General features: G+C 41.3%; 1 protein-coding gene across 2 annotated transcripts in view; it reads right to left on the reverse strand.

Moving 5' to 3' along the window:
* nrxn2b (neurexin 2b) overlaps nt 1-13,919 on the reverse strand; it is a 571,134-nt gene that overhangs the window by 302,218 nt on the left and 254,997 nt on the right. For both annotated transcript variants that reach the window (XM_073475282.1, XM_073475281.1), the window contains 3 exons: nt 3,351-3,470; nt 1,616-1,997; nt 312-502 (listed from right to left, as the gene is read on the reverse strand). In XM_073475282.1, coding sequence (XP_073331383.1) covers nt 312-502; nt 1,616-1,997; nt 3,351-3,470 — 693 coding nt within the window. The remainder of the gene's footprint in view (nt 1-311; nt 503-1,615; nt 1,998-3,350; nt 3,471-13,919) is intronic.

Here is a 13,919-nt window from a genome sequence, read left to right on the forward strand (position 1 = left end):
TGATTGTGTTTTTGTAAATTACTTAAGCACAAGCTTATTTAAAGATGCATCTTAAAAACACACCAGGACAAAAAGTATGAATTTATATGTGACTAAGAAAACAAATTGATATATAGTGGACCTATTCTAAAAACCACTGGGCTCCTGAAAGTGGTTCTAATTTAGATGGATTTAAGCTGGCATGTGTTCATGGCCACCTTCCAACAACACTTAAGGAACAGACCAAGGATGACACTGAAATAGCTCTTTCCTGTCAGTGATAATGTTTTCTGGAGGAATCTGTCACAGAGAGTTGGACGGCCTGCTCTTACCTTTGAGGTCCAGGTTGCGTGCTCCATTGGAGTGCTGAGTAACGGTGCGTGAGTCGATCTTGAGTGTATGTACGTTGTTGCCGTCCCGGGACACCACCACGTTGTGCCACTGGTTGTCGTTGAGTGGCTTGTCTGAGTTGCCCTTCATCAGTGACGGTCCGTTTCCGAGATCAAAGACGTAGTGAACATACCTGTGAAGAAAGAGGAAGACTCAATTGTCATGATGAAGTGATTGGATTGGATTTCATTCTGCTACTACTTTGTCTCTAATGTTTCCATCCTATTCTCTGTATAAGAATATATTTAAAAACAGAACAAAAATATATCACAGTTCATGTGGCTGTACACGGGGCCTGGGATTTCTTTTTTTTGTTTACTCACTGGTTTGACATGTAAATATGGAAACCTGCTTTTGTCTAAAAGCCCCTGCTTGCCCACAGGCAGACGAGGTGGAACAGTTCCCTCCTTCACACAAATATGGCTGTCTTTTGTGTTTTAGGTTAAGGCTATTGTGGCTGTTTCATTCAAGGTATGCGTTTTTTTGTTTTTTTTTTCTACCTCGATTCCAATTCCTTTATGTAGCCTCTTGTCATTGTGTGGCAGAGGTAGCTCAGGCTTTTGTCTTGGAACAGTGCTGAATATAGAGCACAAGAGGAAGAGAGACACACGAGCGAAAGCCTCTTTTTGATACTCTAATTATGAACAGCTTTTTGGGTTTCTAACCAGTTTATTTATGGTTTATGCTAGCTTCTTCTACCGTTCACAGAAAATTCAACAAACAGTTTGCCAGTCAGTCGGAGATGCAATGTGGTGACAATTACGCATTAACAATTATCAGTTAATGGATTGTGAAATAAATACCCAAGACAGAAGTTATCAAGAAAAATAGACATTTCTGTTTCCCAAACCAATAACAACAAGCATATGTGCAGCTTTCACATGGGCTTTTAAGACAACAGATTATGATTGCTCACCATTCATAGCAGCAATAAATGACTCACTGATCTGCGTTAACTTTGAGAAAAAAGCCTTGTTTGAGATTATATTTTGTTTTGTTGCAGTTTAAAGGATAATTCAGGGCTCGTATCTTGATTTGCGTGGTGATCCTCAGATCATTTAAAATATGTATTATCACCATTACAGTCAAACACAAAGGGAATTGGAAAAGGTAAAAGCATCTTTTTTTGTGACAGTAGAGTTTAGTTTTTTTTTTTTAAACAAAACAAAACCTGAAAATGCAACACTTTGCACACTTTAACTTATCTCATCTTGTCATCAATTAAGTGAAATCCCACAGAACTCACCCCTTCACCAGTTCCACAACAATGAAGTCACTCCCGTCTCCAGAGTTGAAAAGCATCAGGCCATCCGGCGTGGTGGTTTTAAACTGAAAGAAGAGGTGCATGGAGGCGTAAGCTTGTAACGTTGCTAAAGCTAAGTAACTGCCTTTCGTTCGAAATGTCACCGGATCTGCAATGATGTGGCGCATGCCAAAGCGAGCGTTCAGTTCGCAGTAGGAAATGTCCCCATTTTTGCACTGGTCTAGGTAGGGCAACCCATTGAAGGTCAGGCCCTGGAGATGGCCGATGAAGTTCGAGGGCACCACGGATATGAAGCGACGTTCAGTCATGATGCCTGTCTCAATGTTGTGGAACTCAAGACGTGTGTGGGCACCGGTCATCTGGCCTGAAATGGTGGAGAATGCACAAAAAGCAGAATTAACTGAAAACACAAAAGGTAATACATTCTACATGCCCTCTTTTGGACAATATAAAGCATCCCGGGAAAATGTTGGGCAGTATGTCTCATAACAACGTGGAAGCTGGGCATTCTAAGCAGAGAAAATTAATATGTTTTAAAGCACAATAAGTTAAACTTTTAGAAATGTATACTTACTGTGGAAATTGCAAGTCAAACACAATATAATCATGAAAAAAGCCATATTAAAATGTATTCAATATTAAAATGAAGGAATTATACATTTTATTATAAAGCAATAAATATCAAACTTTAGTTTAGACTACTATAGTAATTGCCTGATAAGCACATATTATATAGTTTTGGCATATCTTTATTGAGCTAAATAGATCTTAAAATTGATTCTAGTTTTTCTAACCTGCTGTGAAGGAAATTAAACACACATTATATTGCAGAAAAACTTGCTACTGCCCTACATGCCACAATTTATATTGTGTTTACTGGGGGATGTGGAGTAATGAGCTTGGCAAGCTGCCGATTAAAATGCCTTCCATGCCAAAGCCTAGCTTGCCCTGCAAGGACTCCCTGGGTGCTTCCTCCCTTTTCTTTCCCATGAACTAGTTTGTGATCCCGTCAGAAATTCACAGGGTCATTCTTTGCTTTTGGCCCCAGCTCACTGACTCTCTTTCCTTCATCTAGCTCACACCTTTTGCTCACCTCTTGCCTCATCCCTATACCTTGCCATCCTTTCGCCTGGGGCGACAATACTGTGAGTGCCCATAACTCAACCTCGTCTCTTGACCTTTCATCCTTCTCTTGTTATTTTCTTAGTACTCGTACCGTAGAACCTCCGTATTTGTACACAGACGCTCACTCTCAGTGGGTGCATGGTTATAAAACCACTCCCACTTTATTTCTCTTTTGGGCTCAATCTAAATTATATATATTTTATTTATTCAGCTGTTTGTATATATGTATGGATTTGCTGGGGTTAAAGCTACCTTGTTCGCCATGTTCAGCCTTTCAAAACAAGACATACAGTAAGTCAGTGCGGGTAAGATCATACCAACAACTGGGTATTACGGTTAACTCACTACGTAATGAAGCAAAATATTAACATTTAATATTTTGTTTAGCTCTTTTATTGCCCTCCCTATAAATTAGTTCAAATTATTCATTTAAATTACAAATGACAACACAGTTGACTTTCTGTGGGTGGATGCATTGTTGTGGGGTAATACATTTAGATTTGTGACTACAACTACATCCTTACACTCACTGTATACTCATACACTGCCTCTCACCCCAAACTAACCCCTCTGTGTACCAAACACAACTAACCTTCCACTGTGACATTATCCACAGATAGCTGCAGGCTCTTGCCTCTTCTCACCACCTTCACAGTGTGCCACTCATTGTCGTTCAGCTTCTGCCCCGCAAACAGTGTCTCAGGTCCTTTGCCTGTAGTAGGGGGGAATTCAAATCACAAACAGCACAGCAGGAATGCTGTGTGCGCCTACTCACGCACCCACACACACACATGCACAGAGTTCATAAACAGTAGGTGACAGGGCTCGTGGAGAAAACCTGCATGTTTGCCAAACACATTCACACTATGGATTCTTCCAGTATACAGCCTGGAAATGAAAGAAATCAAATATCCGGCCCAACAGACTGTAAAATCGAATGTCTTCTCAAAAGCTCACAGTGTTGCAGCAGGATGTCTTCAAAGACAGTAGGACAAATAAGTCATAACCAGCTGAGGAAGTAGATTAGAACAGGCAGCAAATGACAACTGGAGATGCTGCCTTACAAACATTATATGAAGTCACTTTCTGCTTTGACATAACATTTCATGTCTCATTATCGCACATAAAGTACTCTTTTGATGGCCGAGACCAGGAGGTTTAACTGCTGATCCCCCAAACTGCTCTCCTCCCTAATTCCCCCTTTCACTTGTCTGGTCCCCACCCCCCTCTCCTCTGCTCACCTCTCTTGCTGTTGATTCACCTTTGTCACTGAAGGAAACAGTTTGATGCAATGTCATATGGAATTGCAGAAAGTCTTATTAGAGCCATAGTTACATAAAGCTTCTATTTAAAGTGGGGAACAGCCTATTTATATCCTGCCAAAGACAGAGCCTTATTACATCAACATTAGAACAATTTGTTGGCGTGAGTGAGTGACGGTGGGAGAAACAGTGTGGATTTTGTCATTAATCCCTCTTTCAATGCACCTTGACAAGTTGAAGTAATTCATGGCTAAAGTCAAGTAGGAGGGTGGTGCTGGTGTTTGGCTGTGTCAAAGTGTTGTTAAATATTCAATATACACATAAATGAGTGGGGAATGTGGGATATAACAACAAAAAGAAACTCATGCTTCAGGCTTCAGGGGCTGAATTGACGGTATCCCAGTGGTGGACGTGCACAGCATCACGGCACAGAGGTGAAGGTAATTAGTGACAAGAGGGAAGAAGCAGGATTCTGTAAACAACAATATAATGAGGGCAGACTTCCAACTAGTTGCAAGCTGGGCAGACTTGAAATAGCAGAATGCCGGAGGAGACCAGTCACTTCCATTAAGCCACTTTCTGTGCTCTCCTCTTTTGGGCAGCTCAGAGGAGTAAGGGCCATCGTAGTAGCTAAATAAAGAAACCATGACATCAAAAGACAGTGGCTTTCTTACACCATTAGCACTGATGATTTGTTTATTGCTGATCTAATATTAGAAATACTACTCTACTTAAATGGGAAGCAGCACAATTCTGACTGGTTGGCTAGTTGTAGGTTGGGTTTATTATACCAGGTGCTTGAGTGGATGATATAGTACAGCCTGGCAAAATATGATTGTCCCCATCCCAGTTGTGTGTGAAATTATTTAGTCTAGAGGAAAAAAAATGCCCCATCAATTGATGGCCCTGCCTGAAAAGAACACATACATGGCCCACTGGAGAATAGTTTTCTCATTTACTCCTGTTACTTTTTTATTATATTGTTCTTTTCATGGGCTTTTTGTCTTCAGCCACATGAAATTGGATAGAGAGACTTTTGATCACACCATGTGTGAAATAAATATAAAAGGAAAAGGCTGATACTGCTGCAAGGACAGCAATGAGTGGAAGAAAGTTGCCGGCAGAGAAGTTAAAGCTGATATAAAGTTAGATAGGAGGATAAGGGGGAAATATGAAAACGGATGAAGAAAAAAAAGTTTTAAAAAAAAACAGAAAAGAGCTGCAAAACTGAGAAATAGAGCAGCAGCAGAGTTGGCTGGCTGATGTAAGATCGTAAAAGTTAGAAGAGTCTGGTGGAGCACAAATGAGTGGAAACCCTTTAGAATAGGGTCCATGTAATATTTATTTGGCTTGGCTGCTGCATGCCGCAGGAGAGCATGGGGCACTACCGCACACATAGCGAAGGCCATTTGGCCATATTACGGCTAACAATGGGGGGCAAAAGATATATATGCTGCTCTGGCTGGGCTCGCCACGCAACAAAAAGCTGTGGGCAGAAGGTGACAACAGTACAACAAAGGATCTATTAGGTTGTAGGGGTAAAGTCTTACACACAGTCACAACACTTGAGGAAAAGCACAGGAAGGTTTGGGATGCAAGTCCACTGTCACACACTAATCTCTTGGGGTGAGTTGAGGGGATCTAAGGTTGGCTTGACAAAATCACAAGTACAGTATGACTCTAAAATTAAACCATTGGCTCGATGCCCAGATCATAACACCAGTGGCGTGACTTGAGAACACTGACAGCCTCAAAACCACATATTGATGATGAACATGATGTTCGGCTTAGTGCGGTGTAATTGCTGACAGTCAAGTGAAGCCTCACTTCACCGCCCAGGTAACAGTGCAAACAAGAAAGCTGAGTGCTAGCTGTCCAGGGTTAAATGAGCCGCTAAGCCTTTAATGCAGCCACTGGCAGAGAGAGGTACTCATTGCTAGAAAAACAAAGTGGGGACACAGAGCTCATTAATAAAAGAGCTGGCGATTATTAAAATGCAATTAATTCTCATCCTGCCACTTGTGCCCTCGCACTTTGTCTTGGAGATCAGCAGGGCAAAGGGCCATGATCACATAAACAGAAGCTTCCTCTCTTCATCCCTCCATCTCTTGTTCTCCCATTCCCTTTCAAGTTTCCCTGCACTTTCTGTGTCACATGGGCACTGAAGAGGTGTCAGGGAGATTTCTTTACTGTGTAAAAATAGCCAGGATTGGGGATTAATTTCATTGACTGTGTCAGCACACCATAAATGAGAGGTGTGATGTTTGCAGGCTTTTGTATAATTACCGGCAGTCATCCATCATTGGTTGCTGTGTTCTCTCAGTAAACAACCTTGATTAATGCAATCGGATCAATGGAACACAAGCCTCCAGCTAATGGCTGCAGGTTGTTGCCATCAGTCTCTATTCAGGCTGTGTGGTGGCTGCTGCTGCAATAAGTACTAGAACACAGTTGTATAATTATTATTTCCAATCCCTAATCAAAACAACTTCAGAGAGTGAAGTTGATCAGCAGTCTGCAGTGGGCAATGATTACAACATTTCTATCAAAACAATCAGGAAATGAAAGACGAGGCATGTTTGTTTTCTGACTGTGTAGAAGTGGCACAGAGATCAAGATGTCTCTCAGACCACTGATGAAGATCTTTTTGAGGAGTCTGAGGAGCTTAAAATAGAAAAAAGCATCAGACAAACTGAAGAAGTTGACAAGCAAACTTCTTTCTCTCATTCCTGTTCATAGCAAGCACCTCAACTCCAAGCCTCGAGATAAACTGAAAATAATAGTAAGGCATATTTCATCTTATTTCTGTTGCATTCTGCACAAAGCCAGGGCATTATGTGACCTAGCTAACATCCCCATTATGACTGGGAATCAGCCATGACTGATGCTAGCCACACAGCAAACCCAGCAAGCTTTTCTGACATGGTTGTTGAGCTAACGAGTGTGCGACAGTCCGGTGCTGGCCAGAGGGCTTGAAGATGGCCAAAGAGGAATGATCACTGATAGCCGTTGTAATGGCCATAACAACAGCGCCGCAGCATGATAGGGTCACAGGCAGTACAACAGTAGATGTCAACTGAACCAGTCGTGAGTCATGCAGCCATACATGGGGGCAAGTCATTGAAGCCAGCTGTTTGTCATGGTCGCTCAAGCATATGTAGTTAGAGTGTTGAGCTTGTTGGGGTCGAGGGTAACTGCCAGACGTGTGGGCAAGTCAAAGGGCAAAGTTTGCTTGGAGGGATTGAATGTGGTAATGAGTCTGAGCTGACAGGACAGTTCATATGCAATCCACTCAGTCACATTAAGCGGAGCTGTTATGAAGACCTTTTGTATGTAAAATACCATGGAATTAGGGTTTACAACTGTGGTAACAATACATTTATGTCCATTAAACCTCACTATAACCTTGGGAAGTATTGTATTCTAGAACAAGGCTGTGCCCTGAATATGCCACATTTCATTTTTTCATCTCCGCACTGACTCGACTAAACAGGGGAACCTGAGCTACTATGTTAGTCGAGTTCAATAACAGCAGATCCGCTTTTACCACAGCATCATATTCTCAGTTACGAGGTTTGACAGAAGCTGCCATCCTCAAGTATGGGAGACAGTGGTGAATGCTAGTTCGAGCTCTGCGATTCAAATTCCCTGTAAGAGAACATAATTATGAGTAGCTAGCACTCTGGGCTTTTGAGGTCACGAGTTCCCACAAAGCCACACACACACATGCACGTGCACGTGCACACACACGCACACACACGCACACACCCTTGAGAGAAAAGAAAATATAACTGTGGACTGCAGTCCAATTAAAATGGGCTCAAGAAAGATCCACACTCCCTCCGTGTTTCATTCCCGGCTCAGCAGCCCCACTCTGAGGAAAGAGGGACAACGCTGATGCTGAGAAGTGGGTGCGAGAGAAAAAGAAAAAAAACCCACAAAATGTAGGGATGAGGAGGGATAGCGGATGATTGAAACAGATTTTTCATGCAGAGCAGCAGGGGAGAATAAAAAACACAAGCAGAGAGACTGAATGCTGACCTGGGGGAATTGTAATGCCTGGCTTCTTTGTGGATTCATATGGAAAAGGGGGGGGGGGGGGGGGGGGGTAGAAAAAGATGTCTCCATAAAATTACTGCTTAGCAAGACTCTGTAATCAAAGTGGGAATATGTGTATGTGCAGTGTGAGTGTAGGACATATTTATGTCCATCATTAGCATTTTACTATCAGGTGATGGACCTCAGGCAACCCCCTGTTGTGTACCCATCTGGGAAAGCACATTGTAAGTGAACACACTGTACTGTACACACTCATACATGCACATGAGACAGGTGCATACAGCTCTTAATATATGTAGAGATAATTTAAACGACAGGAGGTATCCTATAGGACTGTTATTGGTATGTTGAATGGCTGCCATCGAGTTAATAACGATGTTTATTATGTAATTTAAACATGACATGGGAATAAGGATTGGACCACTGCCATTGGTAGGTGGTGAATAAGAATTTTCTTGAAAAACTTGGTGAACTTTCATTCTCGTCAAAATTATAGTGGCATAAAACTTCTTAAAAGGTTTAAATATCCTATTAAAAACAGTAGAGGCATTATTTTATTTATTTAATTAAACCTTTTTTTTTAACCAAGAAAAGTCTCATTGAGATTAAAAATCTCTTTTTCAAGAGAGTCCTGGCCAAGAAAGGCAGCAGCAGTTACAAAGTTGCAGACATGAAGTCAACATAACAATTAAAATGAAGACAGATAACACATTGCTAAGTTTAGAATGACTTTAAACGCATTCAGAGAGACCAGCTCTCAGAGTTTTAGAACATTTTGTAACTGTGTCCAAGCTAAGGAAGCAGCCTACTCAAATGCCCTTTTACCAAGTTGACTACAGACATTAGGGACAGTTAGTAGAAATACATTTTGAGCATGAAGGCCTTGACTTCCCGTACTTTTTTCATATCTCAAATAGTTAACATTTAAATGTAGAGGCAATAGATTAACGTAAAATCCATTTCATGATGTGTTATTATTTAATAATGTGACTGTACAGCCAGGCTTGTGTCAAAATACACTGCATTCTGAAATTAACTGATTCAAAAGTAAAGGAAAAAGGTATTCAGCCAAGACATCCATATCGAAGTTATTGAAGATGACAAACAGAACACTTAAGCATCTACTGAACAGACTATATCTAAGAGTAGCTGCAAAATCTAACAATCAAACAATATCTATAGATATTTCAATAATATCCGTGGTGTGGTTTTGTTTGCTAATTATCCATAGTAAATGCATATAATAAAAAAACCAAACAAACACAAAGCACATAGGATGGATTTCCATGTTACAGAGGTACTTTAGCTGCAGTATAAGAGTGGGTAGGTGGTAGGTGTTTTATAGGTGCACAGGTACTGTAGGCTATGAACTGAGGCTACATGGCTTTCTTGCATCCTACATTAGTGGGAGGTGTGTGTGTGTGTGTGTGTGTGTGCGTGCGTGCGTGCGTGAGAGGAGAGAGAGAGAGAGAGAGAGAGAGAGAGAGAGAGAGAGAGAGAGAGAGCTCTTCCGTTCAACCTTGCAGAGGAGAGCAGCACATGCTGTTTACAACAGAAACATCTCCCACACACAAACATGCTGTCCTGCTTTCCTGCCGCGCAAACAGACCAGTGCTCCTAATTGGACCATTGGGGGTCTGAGGGTGTGTGTCCGTGTGTAACAGCCAGATTAAGACAAACCAAGAAAGAGAGGGACCCATTTTCAAAAAGGTGCTGTTAAAATTCCAATTTAGATCTGAGGTTGTAGCATCACTGGTGGTGAAGGGTTGGGGAAAGAGAGCATGATGGGAGAGCAGAGTGTGTGCATGTGTGTGTGTGTGTGTGTGTGTGTGTGTTAGAGAAAGTGAAATGGCCAAAAGATAAAGAGAGAAATGCAGCGTCAGCATGCCTGCTTTCCTGGCCAAGAGACTGGCACGTGAACAACACAGGATAGCTTGATAAAACGTCCGCATGTTTGTGTATGTGTGTGTGGGATCTGGAAGACAATAACTATGTGAATGTGTGTTTATTACACCTGAATTGTTTACAACAATTATAAGAGCAACATATTGAGCTTTGAGGAGTTATCCTCTGTATTTACATATTTTTTATGTTAGTTTAAGTGTGTATATGTATGTGGTTTTGGGTGTGTGTTGCAGTTTATGTGCCAACTCCATGCCCCCACTCTCCTTCTGCCATCTGTGCTCTTGGCATGGCTCCTTAGTGGCGGTAATGAAGAGGAACGCCCCTCCTCCTCCCTTTCCGTCGTCTCCCTGTCTGTCTCTCTAACAATCCCTTCCTCCTTCAGCATAGTCTCTTTACCCTCAACCGACTCTGCAGCACTGCGAGCTCCTGCCTGCAAACAGACACAAATAAATCCACAAACAACTGATCTTTTCCAGGTATCTCAGCTTTGGAAACACCTGAAATGCATCTCCTCAAAATCCGACTTACTTGACTTATTATTGATTTTTTTTTTAAACAGAGCCTCACAGCGTGTTGCTTCTTAAGTTCAAAAGGCTGAATACTCTCAACCCACCCAAATGAACAAATCCTATAAATTCTGCACATCTTATTGCTGCACTGAGAGGGACCCCAGAAGTGTTCTGAAACACACACTGATATCCTTCCCCAACCCAATCTTGCGCATATTTTCACACATATTCACATGCATGGCCAGTTACACAGCTTGTTTTTTGAGGACACTGTATTGATTTGAATGTACCCAGTTTTTTACACTCAGCATCTTTTATAAATTGAACACCCGACTGGAAATGATCTTAAATCTCCAATCTGTAAGACAGTTGATTGTTGGGTCTCATTCCAAACCTGTCAAATAGTGACGCAGTATTGACAGTTTTGAAAATGTTATTGGATTTTAATGGAACTTTCCATGTATCCAATATTCAGCATATTACATTTAAGTAAATCGAATTGAATAAAATAGCAAATATCATATTTGCCAGAAAAGCCCAATCATTATGTATTTGGAAACTTGTTACCAAGTATTGCCTACAACAAAAACACACTCACTTGCAACCCCACTCCCAGAACCCACACACACATTATCAAACAACTTTAATCCTACAGCACCCCACCCACAATACATACACCTCTATCCCATGATGTAATAAGATATAAACAGATGACTAAACCATGACCTCAATTTGCCGATCACCGCGAAGAACACATCTATAGATATATTTTTGTTTTGTAAAACTGCACAACAGATCAACAGATTGCAACTGCAGGTGAACTATTCTGTGGCTAGTAAGGTGGACAGCTTATCCACTTTTCTTAGATGCATTTACCCGCCTAACGACAACAGCTCACACTCCATCACACTCTTGTTTATGCTCTGGACCGTTTTGAGGGCAGTAGTTCAGGAGATTTTTTGGATGCCATGCCTCGCCAAACCACAGGTCCAGTGCCCTTTTTCCTCACGCCTGCCTCCGATGAGTTCTCCCCTGTGCCAACTCGGCCTGGAGCAGATGGGTTGGTTCAGCATGGCATCACACCAGCCGACACAGTGGCATGTCAAACAGGCGGTCACAGGCCTGGCTGTGCCAAGCACAGCCATACTGTACCACCATATGGGAATAATGCGTGCTGAGATCATACTGGATAAGCAGACGGTGTTGGATACATGGCCTGATTTGACCAAATATCTGAATAAATAGATACAAACGCCAGAGTATATATGTGCACATCTGAAAGCACACACACACGCACCAGTGACTAGTATTTACCAGACTGTAGTCAGGGCTTCAAACCTCAAGCACCATTGCGTAAACTCAGATACACACACGTACAAACACACACAATCCTCTTTGCCTAACTAATGACAGTCCCAGCTGCAGACATGGACTGCGCACTCACACACTTCCCTTGAGACACACTCCCAATCACACACAATTCAAACTATCCATCAGACAGCCATAAAGGACACACACACACAATCCTATACTACACTCACTAGGCCCTGGCATTCACTCTCTTTCACACACCAACACAGACATTGACACACACACATGCCCTCCCCTCTGTCCTCTGCAGACGGTGATGATGGCCTGTGTTTGGGAGGTTAATGGCTGTTTGCTCCTCACAACCTTCACACTTGATTACTCCAGTCGCCTGGTATCTGGACGTCGGGCCACAACTCCGGGACACGAAAGCCCTTTCTGTCACCGCTCTAATATGCTAACCGAGCTCATTAGAAATGGTAATGCGAGATTTAGGATGCCATGTGCAAAACGGTATGCGTCATATCCCTCATGAAAATCAAATATGACTAAGAGATGTCTGTCAAAGTGAGAGAAATCATGATTCGTGTTATATCTCCAAAACAAACCACGCCAAGGGAAACATTTTGGCTCTGCCTTTAACAAACAAAGGCAAAACAAAAGGACGTATTGACAGGTAAGGGGAGTACACCGTGTTTCCAGAAGTACTTAGTAGTATGCAGGTCACATGTTTATTCATTGAGTTTCAAGTGATATATTGAAGGCTTTTCACTGCATATAATCACTGTCTGATTTCCATTTGAAAGTGAGGTAATGTTATGCTCTGTGGCTCATTTGGGGGAATTGCTGGAAACTGTATGAAATGACACACTCATCTGTAGTGTTGCAGTTTATAGCTGTAAGTGTTACAACTTCAAACGCTTCGTAAAATATCTGTACACCATGGTGGCTAGCTTGGTGGCAATAAAGCGGCACAATCAGCCAAAGCAAACAAATCACTTCATCTTTATGTCTAGTTTTTTTTTAGATTTGATGCACAGATTGAAGTGTCACAGAACTGCAACTGTAGTTTGCAGTTTAATAGTCCCTATAATATGGACACATTGTGTCAATGGAGAGTGGCTACAAAAAGTATGTTACTATGTTTGTAAATTAAAATATAAGATTGGGGGACATAGTTGTGAGTGAGTGACTGAGTGACAAGGAAACACTTAGGGAAATATTACATTTGTGTTGTTAATTAATAAATTGAACATGTTCTGATCAGTGTCTCTATACCTTCATTGTATATGCATTTTCTCAGTCTTAATAAGAATATCCCACAGAGTTTGAAACGATAAACAAAATTAAGTGTTTCCAGTGTTCTTGAATACTGTTTTTCTGAAACTGCACAGTACTTGCTAATAGTGCTTCCCAATGGTATGATGCCTCTAACACACCAACTAAACCAGCAGGCTATAAGATGTATTTATCAAGGATAGCCTCTTTAGCTTGTTCCTGTGAAAACTATTTTCTTTACATCCTGCATGGATGCAACCAAAAATAATGGTAATTCAGCTATTAAAGCTGTGGGTTACTGATTATTAGTAGAATTTCACTGCTGTTTAGTATACTCTCCTGTCAACTATATGATATACAAATACAATAACCTCTAACAATTTTAACATTCAATTATAAGCTCTTATGCAAAGGGAAATATAATTTGTTAAACAAGCTACTTATGAAACAAAATACTGTGAATGAGGCAGTTTGGAGGTGTAGACGACCCTTATAAAAGTCTGTATGCACAACTAAATGCTGCTTGTTTTGACTAAACCATGATGGGTCTAAATAATGAGCTAGAATTTTGCCAATGTGTATTATGTAACTCTGTGATAAAGCTCCATGATATCTTCTGCTATGGCTGGTATGTGGACAACAAAAACAGTTTCTTATTGTTGATTAGTTCAGCGCTACTTTCTGAGCATGTTACAGCTGGTGCTGATGAAAACGCTGCTCTGTCTGACCAACTGTTTGTGCTAATGTGCAAATGTAAATAGTTTTACTATTGATATTTTGGGATGATAAACATCAATCCACCTATCCATCAATCAGGTCCAATAAACTGCACAATCAACA

This window comes from Pagrus major, chromosome 10 (assembly GCF_040436345.1).
Source record: "Pagrus major chromosome 10, Pma_NU_1.0".
Lineage (NCBI taxonomy): Eukaryota > Metazoa > Chordata > Actinopteri > Spariformes > Sparidae > Pagrus > Pagrus major.